At 39.5% G+C, this 19,825-nt stretch overlaps 1 protein-coding gene across 1 annotated transcript; it reads left to right on the top strand.

Annotated features, from left to right (window-relative positions):
• Positions 1-477: 477 nt before the first annotated feature.
• Positions 478-13,385, top strand: LOC308105184 (uncharacterized protein; the record flags this gene model as incomplete). Its single annotated transcript, XM_080455819.1, has 5 exons — positions 478-535; positions 2,634-2,693; positions 5,476-6,108; positions 7,847-9,079; positions 11,146-13,385. Coding segments are annotated over exons 1-5 (4,185 nt in total), but the record flags the coding sequence as incomplete, so codon positions are not given.
• Positions 13,386-19,825: the final 6,440 nt, after the last annotated feature.

Below are 19,825 nucleotides of genomic sequence, written 5' to 3'. Positions count from 1 at the left end.
GGTTTTGTGTTTAATTTACGGTACAGATCCGTTGTAATTGTGTAGAAATTTATATATTTTTAAATGGACTGTTTAAAATTTCCCCCTTTTTTTTTTAAACCAAAACTGATTTTATATGATCAACTTAGAGTAGACTGCATACTCACAGTTTATACACACATACCTACATACCACAATGGAAATAAGTTCTCAAGCTAATTTAGCTAATTATTTACAAGTATGATTATGCATTATGCAATATGCAATAAAGATGTCAACTAGAGAAGTGCGCTCCTATGAGCACAGGTCTCCCCCAGGCCGGGTTTTCAATCCAGGGCCCACACAATTTGGAAGTAATTGTGTGATGAATGCATGAGCAGTGATACTTAATCTTCTTTTGAAAGTTATCATCTTCATCATGTTGTCATATGGATTCATCTTCTGTGACTAGACCCTGTTAATTGCCTTATTTTGTATTTTTTTCACAAACCAGACTAAATTCATCTTTCCTGGGTGTCAGTCCAGCAGAGTGACGTTATGGCTGAGGCAAAACATGGTGAGTCCATGTTACTGTAAACTTCATGAATGTGAACTTTCAGTGAATATCAATATGCAGTAGTAGTTGTACCTGGTGGAGAAATAAACATTCAAAGGATAATTTGCTCAAGGCATTTTGTTTTGTTTTGTTTTTTTTACATGTAAACTGTCAGGTTCCTGCTTATTGCGGACCAACATGACCATCTGAAAATATTTTATTTCACTGGCAAATGTTAAATTGACCAGCCACAATGTAAAACATGGTAAAACTGATCACTACACCTCGTTACTGTAGAACTGTGCTTCTTTCCATTTTTTGTGTACGCATTTCCCTCTTTGCATTACTTATTGTATGCTTTTATGCTGCTAAAAGGAGTGGAGTGGACTGCTGCTGAACTAGTTTTATTGTGTTTTATTATGCAATGACAATAACCCATCTAATCTAAACTAATCCAGAAGCTTTATGAGATGAGCCGGCTGTGGAAAGTAAAACAGCCCCGGGTCATAATTCATCTGAATTTCACTTGCGTATCAATAGATGATCCTACAAATGAAATAATAATTAATATTATTTCTATCAATAGACTCCTCATTTACAGTGAGTTGATGTTTGATGTGTTTACTTTGATATGATGATGTGATGGTATCGTTTTAGAGTTTGATATTGAAGTAGTACCTCCTGATTCTCCGGTTCTCTGTGTATTAATTGGTTGGATAGCTTCCTCAGTGCTTTCTGTAGATTTTTGCATTCAGAATCAAACCATTTGTCATTGTTCATATTTTTGTTTTTAGATTGTGGAGCTTTAGTTAAGTTTGATAAGTTTTGCCAATTTGTCAAATGTATAGCTTGCACTGCCATGTTTACTCCGTCTAAAGCATACATGCAGAATAACATAAAACAAGTTACATTACATATATGTTACAGGTCCCGGCGTGGGTACCTAGTTAGCAGTTTATATGATTACCCTGAAATACCAGACACAAGGATTAGACACAGCAACATGTAGTCTCTTTCACAAGATCCACAAGATAATGGAAGTTTGCAGGAAACCACGTCAGTATACTGAGATTCCCCAGCGTGAACAGACCTACACTGCCCCCTACTGACAGTAGTTAGCTGTTGTTTGGGCTCTCTGTCAAATCCTACATGTCTTATTAATTATTATCCTCATGGATATAATAAAAACTAATTACCAAAATACACAATAATGACAACTTGTTGTGGCCATATGCAGAAACAACAAGTGAATAAAATACATCCTAACACTAAGTGAATAACAAGCAATAGCCATAAGAAGTGAACAATGATAACAGTGAAATCCAGCAGTTTGTTTAGCTAGATGTACTTGGCTCTTTTGTCCACTGGCTGTCCCTCAACTGAAGACAACTCCACACACATGTGCAGACAAAAAGGTGCATTTAGAATTTTCTCCTAGAATATATAGAATTTTGATGAATTGAATGGAGGTTTTATACCAGATCAGCATCCCCCCTGAGTCTCTGCCCTGAATTACTCCCTTTAATGTGGTAGGTGGCTCAATGATCTCTCTGTATCCTGTGGGACAGCAGTGGACTCCTCTCCTCTCCTCCATGTTTCCTGCAGTATCACAATGTCTGGATCTTCCAGTTCTCTCATGAAGTCTGGGTCTCTGCTCTTGGAGCCAAAAACAAATGACCTCAGACCTTGAATGTCCCAACATGCCACAGTGAAACACTTATTGTAGGATATAGATAGACTGTTAATGTAAAGTAGTGTGTTTGCCCGTTCTGGGTAGCGTGCATGGGTTCGGGATGAAATGATTGGCTGAGTGGCCTCCTTGTGTGCGTGCGTGCGTGAGTCTGTGCGTCCGTCCGTGCATGTGTGCGTGTGCGAGCCGCCTGCACTATATGCCACTTTTGGAACAAGACAAATTCCCTGATTTTTCCACTAGGCAGAGTGAATCTATGTTATTAAGGATTCATCTTTTTTTCATAGAGAGAGCAGTTGGTGTGAGAAATGAGACTGAAATTGTTTCAAATATTTAGAATTGATCTGTTTTGAAAACACTAACAAAATGGTTTTGGATGTAATTTTGAATATATATGATTGAATTATATTGTATCATATATTGTTGCAGAAGTCCAGGGAGAGACAACTCTGAAACGGACCGGAAGCTATGAGTTACTACCCCCTAACAGTGAGTAAAACTGAACTGAATCTGAACTTATTGGTGTTTCATTTTATAAAGGTCTGATATTTCTGCAATTTTCTATATGAATATTTGAAGTTATCACTCAGCCTATAGTTGTAATAATGTAATCTGATACAGCTGATCTCACAAGATATAAAGAGACTTTGTAAAGCTAGGCTCAGACTGCAGGACATAATTAACATCTTAAAGGGGTATTTCACTTTAAAACGATTAATTTTAGCACCCCAGACAGTTTTTGAGTTGCTTGATTCAATTGTTAGATATTTGACATTAATTTGATCAGACACGCCCCCTGTAAGCCCATTCAATGTCAAACTTCATGTTAGATAAGACCAGTGGTGGAAAGTAACTAAGTACATTTACTCGTAGTACTGTACTTAAGTAATGTTTTGAGGTACTTTTACTTTACTAGAAGTACTTTACTTTTTTTTACAAAATCCGCGAATGGCAACAAACTGCTCCGTTCCATTGAAAAGCATTGTCAGAATCCACCCTCATAGGTAAAATTCCAGTTTGGTGTGAGTGTGCCCTAATGAGTACTTTCTACTTTTGGTACATTTTGATACCAATACTTTTGTACTTTTACTCAGGTACATTTTTAATTCCGGAGTATTTCTACATTGCAGTATTGATATGTTTACTTGAGTAAAAAAAGTTTAACTTTTTCCACCACTGGATACAACAAATTGAAAAGTCCCTGCTGTTGTCCTTCTACAGAAAAAAAGGAGACCATAATATTTGATTAGTTATTTATTTGTTTCAATATTTTCTGTAACATAATGTTATCAATGAGTCCTGTAAGTCAATGTATGAACTCCATGAAGCACATGCATAAAAACTAAAAGAAAAATGAAGGTCTCCCCGATCATTAGAAGGGCAATATAGTCCAGACCAAACATCAAGATGATCTCCCAGGATCTATGATTGTCCTCCCGATTCCAAAGTTTGATGGACGTTCAATCTGGCCCAGTATGGCTAAAATCATGGCTAAAAGTGGAGTTAGGTTGAAATTGCTCAAATTGTTCCAAGAATATATCAGGGATAATCCATGATATACATTTATACAGTATTCACTATTTTCACTATAGTGTTATATGTTAGTTGGCTATATTTATGCTTAAATATTAAGAACAATTATAGTATATACCTGTATGGGGTGGCAGCAATAGCTGAGTATAGAGGCCATCTTGGAAACACAAGGTCCCCGGTTCTCACTTTCAAAAAAATGTTTGGTCATTTTATCGTCTACTCAGGCTTTTGGGAGCACCCCAGACAGTTTTTAAGTTGCTTGATTCAGTATTTAGATATTTGATATTCATTTTATCAGACAAGCCCCCTTTCTATGTAAACCCATTGTAACTCCAAACTCCTTTTTAACCATGAAAAAAAACATCCGTCCTTGGTTCTGGTGACTCATACTGCCCTCCTAATACGTGAGGGGGCCGCCGTGTTTTTTCAGTTACTTTTTGTCTCCGCCAGGCCGTAAGGCATGGCGAGAGAGTATGTTTTGCACCCTGTCCGTCCGTCCGAGAGTGTGTGTGTGTGTGTGTGTGTGTGTGTGTGTGTGTGTGTGTGTGTGTGTGTGTGTGTGTGTGTGTGTGTGTGTGTGTGTGTGTGTGTGTGTGTGTGTGTGTGTGTGTGTGTGTGTGTGTGTTCTCCAAACATCTCGCAAATCGGTACACAGTAGTATCTCCATAGTCATTAAACCAAAATGATATTTCAGATTTTTCATATTCCATCCTGATTGGCTAAGAATGCCATCCAAAGATTGCAGGACTGCTCTGTTTTGAACAAAATGCCTTAAATCATGACATTTCCGTGAAATTTTGCACGCACATTCTCAATAGGCCGAGGAAGAAATACCATCTGACATTTTTCAAATCAGCCTCCTGGTGGCGCTAAAACAGGCCGATTCGTGTTTTTACCTATAACCGCACCGATCCGTATACGACTTTGTATGTGCACAAGGAAAAACCTTTGCCCTGCATTTTTCACATCTGACTTTTATAGCGCCACCAGGAGGCCGACTTATATAAAACACTTTTTTTTATATTACTCCTTCAGATTTTATCCAAATTTCACGCAAAGGTAGACATGATCTTTAGAGTCATGTGATCAAGACTAATCAGTTCGATTTTTCATATTCCATCTTGATTGGCTAAGATTGACATCTAAAGTTTGCAGGAGTGTCCCGTTTTGAACAAAATCCCGCAAATCTTGAACGCAGCGTCCGATTGCAGTGAAACATTGCACGCACATTTGCACTACGTAGAGGAACAAATGCCACCCTTTGAATATTGCCCTATTATAGCGCCACCAGGAGGCTGATTTTTGCAAAAGAAATATTACTCCTATACTAATGTTGTCCAAACATCACGCACATCAGTACACATGATCTCTTTAGTCAAGTGATCAAGACGGATCGGTCCCATCCGTCTGATTTTTCACATTCCAGCCTGATTGGCGAATTCCGAGTATTGCTGGCCCACACTAATCGACCTGACCTGGCGGAGACCTGTGCTCCGAGGAGCACTTTTTCTAGTTGATTTTATTTTTAATAAATAAATACAATACTTTTTTTTTTTAATCAATGAAAAAAGTAATTGAAAAAACATGGGCCCCTCACGTATTAGGATGGCAGGGTGAGTCACCAGAAACAACGGCGGGTGTTTTTGATGAATCTATCATGGTTCAAATAGAGTTTAATAGAGAAATTATTATGATATATTTATTAATGTAATGTTTTAATGTAATGTTTTCATTTCAGTGTCTGAGGTGAGGGTTGTTCTGTTAGGGAATAACCAGTTAGAGAGGAACACAATTGGGAACCTCCTACTGGGACAGACTGTGTTCAGTGAAGATGGTGCTCTCAGTAACTGTATGAGAGTTAGTGGTGTAGATAAGAACAGTCAGATTGTGGTCATCAACACTCCAGACCTGCTAGATCACAACACCTCACACGAAGAACTGACAGAGAAGGTCCAAAGCTGTATGAGATGTTCTGATCCTGGACCTCATGTGTTTCTACTGGTGCTTCAGCCTGAAGACTTCACTGAAGAACAAAGACACAGGTTACAGAGCATTCTTGAAATCTTCGGTCAAGGCTCTTTTGATCACTCACTTGTATTAGTATCACCACTCAGACATCAGAGTACAGGTCACATGTTAAACTATATGGAGTATTCTTCACTACATGAAATGATCAGGAAATGCAGGTACAGACACATACAGCAGAGGAACCTTGAACAGCTGTTGGCACGATTGGGTCAAGTTGTTAAGGAGAACCATGGACAGCATATCCTCTGTGATGTCTATGAAGATGCCAGTGCTCTCACCAGCGCTGATGACAGCAAGAGACCAGATGCCAGGAGCTTGGGTCCAGAAAGAGCTGCTGGTAGGTGTAGGACATCATGGCATTTAATTTGTATTATTTACCAGTTTTTTTTGCTAATGCATAAATCCTACCTAACTTCCACCACAAAATAAATAAATAAATAAGAAAAATAAAGAAAATGGTCAATTGCTCAGACAAATTGGTCACCATTTATTTTCCTTTTCCCAGACAACAAAGGTTGCAATTTAAATGTAGGAATGATTTTACTTGTGGAGTTGTACTCCACTAAAGTAATTATATATGATTAAAACAACAGTGATTATTCTCCACCAGGAGATTCATGTTTTTCAATTCCTGAACTCTATTATAATTGTTTAACTTGTAATACATTAAGGATTTTATAATGCATTGTAATCACTGTCATAATGCAATATAGAACAATTATGAGTCACTATAAGATAAGTGGACATTGGGAGCTTTAAGGAAAGTAAAATAAATAGCATTCAATTTATGCAAGACAATTTATGAACAAACGACAAGGTTTATGTCTACACCTTCAGGAATGTAATTCATTTACTTAAAGACGGGGTGCCGTGATTTTCAGTGATCCCCCCCCCTAAAACATAATCATCAGGTATTATGGTTATACTAGGAGGAAGATTTTTTTTCAAAAAAGTGTACAGAAATTGTTAAAATTATGTTTTTATGTGGACACGCCTCCAGTTCATTAAGTATACCTGGTTCTCACCTTAGCACCTCCTCCACCACCTTAGCACCACCCACCTGTCCTAGTCCCTCCTCCTCCTCATACCACACCTGTTGTGTTATGATAATGAGGGGGAGGGCATGTTTTTACTATGTCACTAAAGTGCTGTTTCTCTATTGGCACGTTTGACCCTCAAGGTTTCAGCCTCCAGGTAGAAACTCAAAATAGTCAGAGAAGACATAAAACACCATAAAAACTCCACCAGGGGGCTTAATGAAGTTCTATCAACCTCATAGACACATGAAAAAACCATGTGCAAAACCATGGCACCACCTCTTTAAAGCAAACAATGACCACCAGCTCAGTGGCCTTGTGGTTAGAGTGTCCGCCCTGAGACTGGGAGGTCGTGGTTTGATCCCTGACCGGGTCATACCAAAAATGGTACCCAATGCCTCCCTGCTTGGCACTCAGCATCAAGGGGTTGGATAGGGGGGTAAGTCTCTGTGACTAGCATCATGTCCAGGGGGTGTACTTGTACATCAAGCTGCCTCACGCTACTGTAACAGGAGATAGACTCCTGAATTACTCCTGCCCTACGGGCCTCATGGCTTGACAAGGCTTACTTACACAATGGCCACTTGTAGTGACGTATAATTACACTAAATGCATTATAACACAATACAGTATAAGATTAATATAATATATTACAACTATGATAATTATAATGCATCCTTGCCAAAAAAGTCTGTGAGAATTATGAAGTATTATAATACTTGACCGTATAAGTCATTTTAGATTGCTTTATAATGTGTTATGATTGTTATAAAGCACTATGACTATTTGTGAGTTCTTATAACTATAATTATACAGTGTTATAAGCTGATTGTAATGCATTATAAGTATTTTTATAATGCCATTCCAAATCTCAACTTTTGAGTGACTGTGACACAAACATAATGCATAGTGAACTTAGTAGAACCTTTCTAGATATCAGAATGCCTCTAATCTATGTCTTAATTAATATACTGAATGCAATTTTTTGTGCAAAATAGTAAAAAATAAATAATAATAAACGTTTTAAAAACTTTTTTTTTGTAGATTCTGGACTTGTGCTTCTTGGTAAAAGTGACAACAAAAAGGCAACACTTGGCAACTCAATCATAAAAAAAAAAGTTTTTTCATATCTTGGTCACTATAATTACATCCAAGGTCAAAAGAAGGAGGTGGAAGATGAGAAGTTGGACGGAAAGTCTGTCAAAGTAGTGAAAACCACAAACCTCTTCAGTCAATCTGTTGGATCAGTGAGAAAAGAAATCGAAGAGATCTGTGCATCTGATTGTTCACCTGGACCAAATGTATTCCTGCTGTTAGTGAGGCCTTCTGAATATACTGAGGAAGACAGACACACACTGAAGTTCATCATGGATTTGTTTCATCAAAAGGACTTTAACAACTTCATTGTCATCAAAACTGACGATGGACCTGGAGAAAACATCCCTGCAAAACAGACCATTGAAGAATGTGGAGGAAGACTTTACAGCATGACTGAAGATAAAATTCCATCACTGATGGAGAAGATGAAGAACATTGTGAGTGAAAACAAAGGAAGATGCCTTACCTCTGTTGAAGGTAGCTACAAGATGACAGCAAAATCCAACCCTCCTCTGAACCTGGTGCTGTGTGGCACAAGAGGAGCTGGGAAGACCTCTGCAGCCAACACCATACTGGGTCAGACCCAGTACAGCTCAGGGTCTAGTTCCCCTACAGAGTGTGTGAAGAGACAGGCGGAGATGTTTGGCCGCTGGGTGACCCTGGTGGAACTGCCTTCCTTGCCTGAAACACCTGAGGCAATGATTCACAATGCGTTGAGATGTGTCTCTCTCTGTGATCCTGAGGGTGTGCATGCCTTCCTGTTGGCCGTTCCTGTGGGTCCCCTCACCGATGAAGACAAGGCAGAGTTACAAAGCATCCAGGATGTATTCACCTCTGAGATCAATGACTTCACCAGGGTTCTGTTGACTGTAGAATCAGATCCAACTGCTCAAGCTTTTGTCAACTTTGTAGATCAAAACAAAGACATTAAGGAGCTGTGTAAGAGCTATGCGGATCATTTTGTATTCAACATTAAGAACAGCAAGCAAGTTCCTGAGTTGTTGGATGCAGTGGAAAAGATGAGTCCTCTGGAGGGTAGACCACTCTGCTTCACAAGAGAAATGTTTATCAAGGCCCAGATGGAAAAGATCATACAACAAGACAAACACATGATACAACAAGACAAACGCATCACCAAGCTACTTGCTGAAGGAAAGAAGTTTGAAAAACCCAGCACTCGTAAGTACATCACTTGTTGGCTTTTGAGTGACACCTCTCTTGTGCATATTGATAATCCATTGAAAACATATTTTGAAGCTGGAATGAAAATTGTGCAAAGCTTATTGTCTCCGCCAGGCCGAAAGGCATGGCGAGAGAGTATGTTTTGCACCCTGTCCGTCCGTCCGTCCGTCCGTCCGTCCGTCCGTCCGTCCGTCCGTCCGTGTGTCCATCTGTCTGCGAGCAGCTAATCTCCGGCACTGTTGGCCCCGTATCAGCAAAACTGTGCACACACACTCCCTGGATGCCAGTTCAGACATGGGCCTGTTATAGCGCCCCCAGGAGGCAGATTTGTGCAATTTTTTTAATATTACTTCTACATATTTTATCTAAACATCACGCAAATCGGTACACAGTATCTCTATAGTCATATGATCAACACGGATCTGTCCGATTTTCCATATTCCATACTGATTGGCTAAAATTGGCTTCCAAAGTTTGCAGGATTGGTTCGTTTTGAACCAAATGCCTCAAATCATCAACGCAAGCATGCAATTTCTGTGAAATTGTGCACGCACATTCCCACTAGGCCGAGGAAGAAATCTCACTTGAAAATGCTCAAATCAGCCTCATGGTGGCGCTATAACAGGCCAATTTGCGTTTTTACCTATAACTGCACCGATCTGCGTGAAACTTTGCAAGCACTCTCCCTAGAGACCAAAGAAAAACCTTTGCCATGCATTTTTCACATCTGCCTTTTAGAGCGCCACCAGGAGGCTGACTTTTGTAAAACATTTTTTTGCTATTACTCCTTCAGATTATGTCCAAAAATCACGCAAATCGGTACACAGTATCTCTATAGTCATGTGGTCAAGATGGAAGTGTCCGATACTTCATATTCCATCCTAATTGGCTAACATTGGCTTCCAAAGTTTGTGGATTGGTCCGTTTGAACAAAATGCCTCAAATCATGAACGCAACGTGCAATTTCCGTGAAATGTTGCACTCATATTCCCAGTACGCCGAGGAAGAAATGCCACACTTTTCACATTGGCCTGTTATAGCGCCACCAGCAGGTCTAAACAAAATGCCTCAAAATCATGAATGCAGTGTCCGATTGCTGTGCAAGGCCTAAGAAGAAATGGTACCCTTTTCACATTGGCCTATTAGCGCCACCAGGAGGCCACAATAACCTACCTGACCTGGCGGAGACCTGTGCTCCGAGGAGCACTTTTTCTAGTTTCTATCTGTGTTTAACTATGGTGACATGGTTTACCTACAGCTTTATCCATTTTGGAACAGCTGGACAGTGATTAGCATGCCCTGTTACATTTTGTAACAGATTCACCACTACACTTCATAACAATCTCAAGGATATGAGATAAATGCATGCTATTTATTCTTAAGGCATTGTTGGGCAACTTTACCTACTTACTATCGCCAGCTTCTTTACCAGCAACTACTGCATTAGATCCACTAGTCAGATTATCCACAGTACACTATGAGCTTGGCAAAAAAACGGCTTTATATTTCTTTGCACATTGGACATGGAATGAACAACAACATCATTAGGCCTACTTCAGAAAGTTTGCTTTACAAATACCTTAAGGGAAACCTGTCATCGTTCCATATAACCTTGACTTGATATGGACTTGATGTGAACTGTTTTAATATCAATGATGCCATCCTGGCAAAAAAAAAAAGATAATGTGCTCCTCGAAGCACAGGTCTCCACCAGGCCAGCTTGTAGAAGGTCTTAGCCAATCAGGATGAAATATAAAAAATCGGACAGGTCTGACTTGATCACATGACTATAGAGATAATGTGAACCGATTTGCGTGATGTTTGGACAAAATCTGTACGAGTAAGATCAAAAAAATTGTTTAGCAAAAATCAGCCTCCTGGTGGCGCTAAAACAGGCCAATGGTGCAGGAGATTAGCTGTAGCTGCTGACTGTACACGGACGGATGGATGGACGGACGGACAGAGGGCAAAACGTAGTCTTGGCTACGCCTTCGGCCTGGCGGAGACAATAAAATAAATAAGTAGAACGTTTAGAACTAATTCTATGCCTCTTTATATTCCAGGTGATGATGACAGTCAGAGCCTCAGGATGGTGCTGATAGGGAAGACTGGCAGTGGAAAAAGCGCCTCAGGAAACACTATTTTGAATAAAAAGATATTCACATCCAAACTCAGTCAAAAGTCTGTCACCAAGATTTGCAGAAAAGCAGACTCTAAAGTAGACGGCCGTCGTGTTGTCGTAGTTGATACCCCTGGTTTGTTTGATACAACTCTGTCCCAAGAAGAGGTTCAACAGGAGATGATCAAATGCATCAATCTGCTGGCCCCCGGACCTCATGTGTTCCTGTTGGTGTTAGAAATTGGCCGATTCACAGAAGAGGAGAAGAAGACATTGAAGCTGATCCAGGATGCCTTTGGAGAGGATTCCAAGAAGTTCACCATCATTCTCCTCACAGGAGGAGACAAATTAGAGCAAAATAATCAATCCACTGAGGACTTCATCGAAAACTGTGATGATTCATTTAGGAAGCTGATTTCTGACTGTGGAGGAAGGTACCACGTCTTCAACAATGTTGATGGAAAAAACAGAGAACAAGTCAGTGATCTGCTGAAGAAGATTGATAAGATGGTGAAGGAGAATGGTGGGGGCTGCTACACCACAGAGATGTTCCAGGAGGCTGAGGCAGCCATTCAGAAACAAATGGAGAAGATTTTAAAAGAGAAGGAAGATGAGATGAAGAAAAAGGTGGATGACCTGACAAGAACACATGAAGAAGAAAAGCAAGCAATGAAAGAAAGGATGAAAGAGCAGGAAAATAAAATTGAAAAGGAGAGGAAAAAAAGAGACACACAACTGAAAGAAAAGGAAGATTCTATTAAGAAAGAGCGTGAGGAAAGAGAGAAAGAACATGTTAAAAGAGAAGAGGAGGACAACAAACGGAAGGAATTGGAGAAAAATGAACGAAACGAGTGGAATGAAAAACTCAAGGCCTTGGAGAGAGAGAAACAAAAAGCATCAGAAGAAAAGAATAGAGAGTTGGAACTCAAGAGAAAAGAAATGAAAGAACAAGGAGATGCTTGGGAGAAGGAAAGAAGAGCATGGTTGGATAAAAGACGCCAGGAAGATGAAAAGAGAAGAAAAGAAGAACACAATAAAATAAAAAGGCTTCAGAAAGAATTTGATCAGGAAAGACAAAAACATCAAAAGAAAAGAACAGAAGAGGATCAAAAGAGACGAGAAGAAGACAAGAAACAACAGAAAATTCTGCAGGAAAGGAAGAGGGAACAGGAAAAGAGAGAAATGGAGGACAGAAAAAAGAAGAAAGACGAGGAAAATAAATTAATGGAGTGGAAGAAACAACTTAAGGCCTTGGAGAGAGAGAAAAATATAGGATCAGAAGAAATGAGAAAACAAGAAGAGGCCTGGGAGAAGGAAAGAGAAAGATGGAATAAAAAAGAACAGGAAGACAAAGAGAGAAGAGAAGAAGAAGAGAAGAAAATACAAAGGCTTCAGGAAGAATTTGAACGCAAGAGAAACGAACATGAAAGGAAAAGAAAAGAAGAGGACAAACACAGACAAGAAGAAGAAATAGCGGGGAAACAGAGAATTGTGGATGAGTTCAGAAAGAAAGAACAGACAGAACAGCAAAGAAGAGATGAGGAGGACAGAAAAAGGAAGACAGAGGATGAAATGAAACAAAAGGAGTGGGAAAACAAAGTTGAGGCCTTGGAGAGAGAAAGAAAGAAAGCAGAAGAAAAGGATAGAAAATTGTTGGAAAATCAGAGAGAAGAAATGAAAAAACAACAAGAGGCTTGGGAGCAGGAAAGACAAATATCATGGGCTAAAAGACAACAGGAAGATGAAGAGAGAGGAGAAGAACAACAACATAAAATAAAAAAGCTTCAGGATGAATTTGATCAGGAAAGAGAAAAACATGAGAAGACAAAAAAAGAAGAGGTGCAAAAGATACGACAAGAAGAAGAAAAGGAACGAGAGAAACTTGAGAAAGAACATCAAGAAAAACTGCAGCTGATAGAGAATAAACACAAAGACGAGGCCAGAAAACAAGCTGAAGAATTCAATGATTTCAAAGAAAAATACCAGAAGGAGTTAAAAGATCTCATACAAAAACAAAAAGCTGAAATACGTGAACTGGAACAGAAAAAATACGCAGAACTGCAACAGGGCCAAGTGAAATATGATCTTTTAAGTCATAAAGAGACTGAACTGAAGAAGGAAGTAGACAAGAAAATTGAAGAATTGAAACAGGGCAAAGTGAAAGAGGCTGAAATGAAGAAGGAAGTAGACAAGAAAATTGAAGAATTGAAACAGGGCAAAGTGAAAGAGGCTGAAATGAAGAAGGAAGCATTAGAAGACATGAAGAAGAATCATGAAATACAAAAGAAAGACCTGGAAAATAAGTATTATTGGCTACCAGGGTGCATTAACAGCTGAGAACATTATCATGATGTCAACATTTTGTGTAAGTGATTATAATATATTCATAAGTCAATCACATCATTTGATATGATCATTATATTTTACAATACTGCACTGACTGTTTTGCTATTTACAAAGCATTAGAATGGATTTTGATAATCACAATATCCTTAGTAAAACAAACAGCTATGAAATAAAGTAAAAAAAATAGAATGTCTCCCCAGACAAAGCCAGATAAATAAATGCTTTTCAGAAAGGTACAGAAGCTTGATCTGCAGCATACAGCATTGGTTCTCAAAGTGGGGGGGACCCCCAGGGGTCCTGGGGAGGGGGGGGTACCAGGGGGTCTCCAGCAAAATTCTTCAAAATCATTTTAACCACTTTAACCATATTTTATTGTTGACAACATTGACAATTAAAAAATATCAGATATACAAGCTCATAGCGTGTCACTTCGTGCCACGCTAATCTTGACAATTTGTGCCAATCTTTGAATATATATATATATATATATATATATATATATATATATATATATATATATATATTTTTTTTAAATATTTTTTAAAGCGATCATTTGGTTTTGAGGTGGGGGTCCGTGGCCAAATATAATTTTGGGGGTCCTTGGCATGAAAACGTTTGAAAACAACTGGCATACAGTATGTAAAACTATCTGGTTTAACTATTAACGTTTTGTATTGATCCTGCTAAAGTAGCTGGTAATCTAGTAAAGCTCAGTTTTGATCCTGTTCAACTATCTGGCTAGCTATGTGACGACCCTCTGTACCCTGTCTGTCTGTCTGTCTGTCTGTCTGTCTGCCTGCCTGCCTGCCTGCCTGCCTGCCTGCCTGCCTGCCTGCCTGTCTGTCTGTCTGTCTGTCTGTCTGTCTGTCTGTCTGTCTGTCTGCCTGCCTGCCTGCCTGCCTGCCTGCCTGCCTGCCTGCCTGCCTGCCTGCCTGCCTGTCTGTCTGTCTGTCTGTCTGTCTGTCTGCGTGCCTGCCTGCCTGCCTGCCTGCCTGCCTGCCTGCCTGTCTGTCTGTCTGTCTGTTGTTGTTTGGCTCTGTCTCTTTGCAGGTGCTGGAGGTGGGCGTGGCAGAGGGTCATCTGCAGAGTGGTAGCACCTGAGCCAGAGGTCATCAACATCTTTGTGGCAAGATGTGTTTGATTTTATTTTTTAGAAAAAAAAGAAACAGAAAACCTATTTTCTTTTACGTAAGAACATTATAACGTTCTATTTTGTGCGATGGCAGTTCTGACTGTACTGATAAGACCACATTATTGAAATTTTAATGTCCAGGTTTTCTTCAGAATTAGGGAGGACACTGATTTACTTTATAATGTATAATTCATTGGAATAAATCAGCAACACTGGTCACACAAGGGACAGTGTGTGTGTGCCAGTGTTCCTTTTAGAAGCCTCTTAGAGCTCACTGCTGGCTCTCTCTTCCCCAGGAAAGGGCTGTTCACACTGAGGACAATAACTATTGTTAATATGTTGTCATTACACTTAAAGATCTTTCTAATCCAAGTGGATGGCAGAGTCCACACTGCAACTAACTACGACAGTGGTTGTTACGTGTACTGCCGTCAGGCAGACACTTCTGTCTGTCTGGCTGTTTTCTTCCCCCTGCCTTTGCCCTCTTGTCTATCATTCATTCCCAGGTCCCATTCTTTCAGAATTCAACTCCGCCTCTCACCACCGGGTGGTCCTCCTCTCATCGGTCCACCAATCATCTTCAGCCATCACCATGTATAATTCACCTGTGTGCAGCCATGTTTTGGCCAAATACATCATAAATTTTGGGGTCCTTGACATGAAAAGGTTTGAGAACCACTGACATAGCAACACTATGTTTTTTCAAAAAACTCTTAGGATTTAGAAGACATTTTGTAGAATCGGAACCTCAGGCCTTAATGGATTAAGCCTTGTGTTGGTACAGGGAAAGGTAGCCTTAGTTTTGGGGTACCCTGTACATTTCTAGCCTGGTAAACCCTCCCTCCGGAAATCTAATTTCTATTTGATTCCAGGAGTGAGTCTGGCCTTATCGCCCATTCTGCAATATTGGCTGCAGGCTGAGTTGGGCGGAAGTAATACCGTTGACTGACAACCCCTTCAGCCAATGATATTTTTTCCCCTTCAGCCAATCAGCAGTTCACCAGTCTAATGTGACGTCAACGGGACTTTTGAGACAGCCAAGCCCAAAATGGGTTGCCTTATTCGGGTACATGGGTGTCACTGCCCACCCCTACCGGTTCTCTAAATTTTTATTTTTAAATAGGCTTTGTCATGATTAATTGACCACATATATGAAGTTAAACAACTAAATTCTATCCAAACGATATCTTATAAGTAAATTCCGTGCCTCAAAATAGAAGTTAGAGAGCTTTTTGAAGTCAAAAAATCGCGGAGATTATAGCGGACAGAAAAAGATGGCTGCCGTTCGTGTTTTGGGCTCACTCGAACTCGCCACCTGATTGGCCAACTGTCGCTGTCAATCACAGAACGATGTGCGACGACGCTGATAGGCTCGGTTAGCTGGTAATTCCACTAGAAACCCCCACAATGGGCTATCAGGCCAGACTCACTCCTGGAATCAAATAGAAATTAGATTTCCGGAGGGAGGGTTTACCAGGCTAGTACATTTCTGCACGTAGGTAACATTCTGTTATTCACACTAGTCTAGAGGTGAGTGCCACCCATTGTAACTTCTGTTTGTTGTTAGAGTAGGAAGGATTTTGTTTCTCTTTCAATAGGTAAGATCTTTATTGTATTTAGATAGTGAGTTTTGGTTTAAGTGTATTCTTTCCTTTGGCACCACCAAACATTTTCCCTGTGTTTGTTAAGTTGGCTTTATTAGTACTTCAAAATAAAACCCTCAATTAATTCACTCATCCATCCGTTTCTGTTCAATTCTGTAATTGGGTGTTTGTTATTGTCCCTTACTGTATACCCCTAGAACACCTATTAGGGATGTAACAGTGGTTAACAATATTGTTTGGATCACTTTTAGAGCGATTTTATCAGCAATAAAACCACTGAAAATCCATCAGAAGGATAGCTGGGAAGCAATTGGTCTCTCCCTCGGAATCAGAGATAGTTTGGTTATTATTAACGGAGATGAGGAGACGATTATGAATAGCTAACGCTAGCTGGTAGGCTAGCTGACATTACCTCAGGTAGCCTACAACTATCCCACTTATTTATAATTAATAATCAGAGTCAGATTATCCATATAATCCATTGCATGAATCTTTCAGCACCACTTTCACAGATGTGTGGGCTCCTGCGTGCTTGGTGCCACTGTTTACAGAACATGTCGTTCATTTATGTGGATGCTCACATAATTATCGTTATATTTATCATGCATGGTGTGAACGGCCCTTAAGAAAATGCTTTTGCTATTGAATTATTGTTTGTATTGCTGCACAATACAGTATTACACACACATTTTTCCACTCATGCACACACTTATAACGCTGATCATACTGTACTTACTATCCCACTGTTATTTGTATGCCTTGTGTTATTCCTTTAATTATTACAACAGTTGTTAATTGACTTGGTTTGTGTGAGTCTCCCTCTGTTTGTCATGGCCACACTGCCAGATACATGGGGTATCATCCTTCCAAATACAGTATGATTTTTGTTTGTTTGAGGTTTGTTGGTGCTCTTATGGATGTAGGGTCTTAGTGCATGGGTTTTGGCCAGTGGTGGAAAAAGTACTCAAATGTTTTAAGTAAAAGTATCAATACTGCAACAAAAAAAAAAGTTTTAAAAAAAGTCCATAATTCAATATGTACTTGAGTAAAAGTACAAAATTATTGGCGTAAAAAATGTACTTGGAAGTACCAAAAGTAGAAAGTACTCATTATGCATAATGTCCCATTTCAAGTTTTCAAATGTATACAAATCTTTTGAAAATAGCAGATCTACAAGCTCACAATGCGTCGCAAGAAAACAGCTCAAAACAAAGCTCTGTATTCAGAGGCCTTAACCACTTAAACCTAAAATGGACCTGAGATGGCTCTGTATTTATCCATCTTCTTGATTTTATATTTTATATTGTTGGCTAATATTCTCCCCCAGAATATGGATGGTGGGGTTCAAGTGGTTAACAATGCCCACAATGATTTTCAGAGTTGTAATGAGAATGTTCTTCATTTGTTATCATATATTATCATAATTATTAGTTTCAGACCATACTAGAGGTTAATCTATTCAATGAATGGAATTAAAACCATATCAAAGTACATAGCAAGACAAAAGCCAACGTGTACGTCTCAAAACCTTGCAGTTTAGATAAAGAAAAAGGGACATGGGGCCAACCTTCTTTTATACACTATTATTCTGCAGCACAGTTGGGAACTAAGGTGCACTATGGAAACACTTAAATATATATTAGAAAAAACAACGGTCTGTCAAAACACAAAATAAGGACCCCCTAGCTGAGAGAGAGATGAAGCAGGGACCCCCTCTATATTGTATAAAATTGTGTTTCTGATAAACTTTTGCTGCTCTTCTTTCCCTCTACACCTATCTATAACTCTTTGCCAAAAATAGACGATCTAAAAGCTCACAACGCCTCACAGCGCGAGGCGTTGTGAGCTTTTAGATCGGCTATTTTTGGCAAAAGTTATCCTCAGAAAAGGTTATCACACAAAGATTTGGCGGACCCCCTGTAGTAACTCTGAGGACCCCCTAGGGGTCCCGGACCCCCTGTTGAAGACCCCTGTCCTAATATGTATTTATATATACTTTTAGTTTACTTACATGTGAAAGAGTTAAATACTGTTATATACTGTGCCATGTCGATCTAGTTTGTATTACTGTCGTGTCACAACAGTATCAAACCCATGTCCCAATTACTTTTCACCACAGGCCTCAGAGTCAGGGTGTTTATAATATTATTAGAACTTTCCGAGATGTTATGTTAAAAATAACATAACTGCATAATATCACACAAGTGCCCGTTGTAATAATGAATATAAAATACAACAGGATGGCATCTCAACATGCTTTAACTGGTCCTCATCATAACTCATTCTACAAAAGAACAACCCAGTCTGTTTACCTGCTACAGAGACAACAGACAGGAGAGTCATTTGTGGTGCCAGAGGGTCTGAGGATGTTAGTAAGGTTTGTATGTTCAATTAGAATCCAACATAGAGAAAAGAAAAGGCAAAAATTAGCCAAGGGTTCATATCAGACAGTACAAGGTGTCTTTACAGTAAGGTCAGCTGCTGCCCACTGCAGCATGTCTCTCTGTATTCTCTCTCTCTTTCATCATCTCTAGTGTCCAGTTATCAGTCACTGGTTACTGTTTCACATCACTGTCTGCATTTCAACTGAGAGAGAAGATATTAACTATTTTTTTTTGGTAATATATTTTGTTAAGTTGTTAGCATGTGTAGCCCCTAGAGGGAGGCAGAGATAAAGTGATGTCATAAGTGACACTGGTATTTAAGGCCTTTTGAACAGGCAGGCAGCAGATCGCCAATCTGTGGGTCCTCACACCACACCAGTGTGTTGTGAGAGAGGGATGTTGGTGTGCAGCTGCTGACCTGGTAAATGTTTGCTTGTTTCCTTGTTTTTACTGTTGTGTTATTTTGTATGGTCTGCAACATACATGGGCAACATGCGGCCTCACCTCCACTTAATGCAGCCCGCAGGTTAATATGGGAATACAGATATATTATTGATTTCTGCTGTTACAATTGCAAACATGACCCGCTTTAATTACTTCAGTCTGTATTAGTAGCTTACTGACTAGTATTAAAATTCTATTGTATTTTTGTCATATATATTTGTATTTAAGTTCATAAAGTTAACATAAGTATAACTAAATGCATTTGAAATTAAATAAAAAATATACTTTTAAGGATTCCAATCAAAAAAATTGCAAAAAAAAAAATCAGGATTCCAATTAAAAAATGGCCGATCTTCAAGCTCAAAACGTGTCGCGGCGTGTTTTGAGCTTGTAGATCAGCTATTTGTGCTACTTTTGTGTGACATAGAATGGCCCGACAGTATAAATGGAGTGAGTGTGGAATAGCAGCCCTCTCCATCATCAGAGTTGCATCACCCCTAGTCTACTGTGTGTGTGTGTGTGTGTGTGTGTGTGTGTGTGTGTGTGTGTGTGTGTGTGTGTGTGTGTGTGTGTGTGTGTGTGTGTGTGTGTGTGTGTGTGTGTGTGTGTGTGTGTGTGTGTGTGTGTGTGTGTGTGTGTGTGTGAGAACCGGTTGATATATTTTCAGTGTATGTGATTGGTTGTAACATAGTGTCATGAACCTGCATGTTTGGC

This window comes from Gymnoscopelus braueri (genome assembly GCF_963280865.1).
Source record: "Gymnoscopelus braueri genome assembly, chromosome: 17".
NCBI classification, from domain to species: Eukaryota; Metazoa; Chordata; class Actinopteri; order Myctophiformes; family Myctophidae; genus Gymnoscopelus; species Gymnoscopelus braueri.
This window is presented reverse-complemented; position numbering and strand designations above follow the sequence as displayed.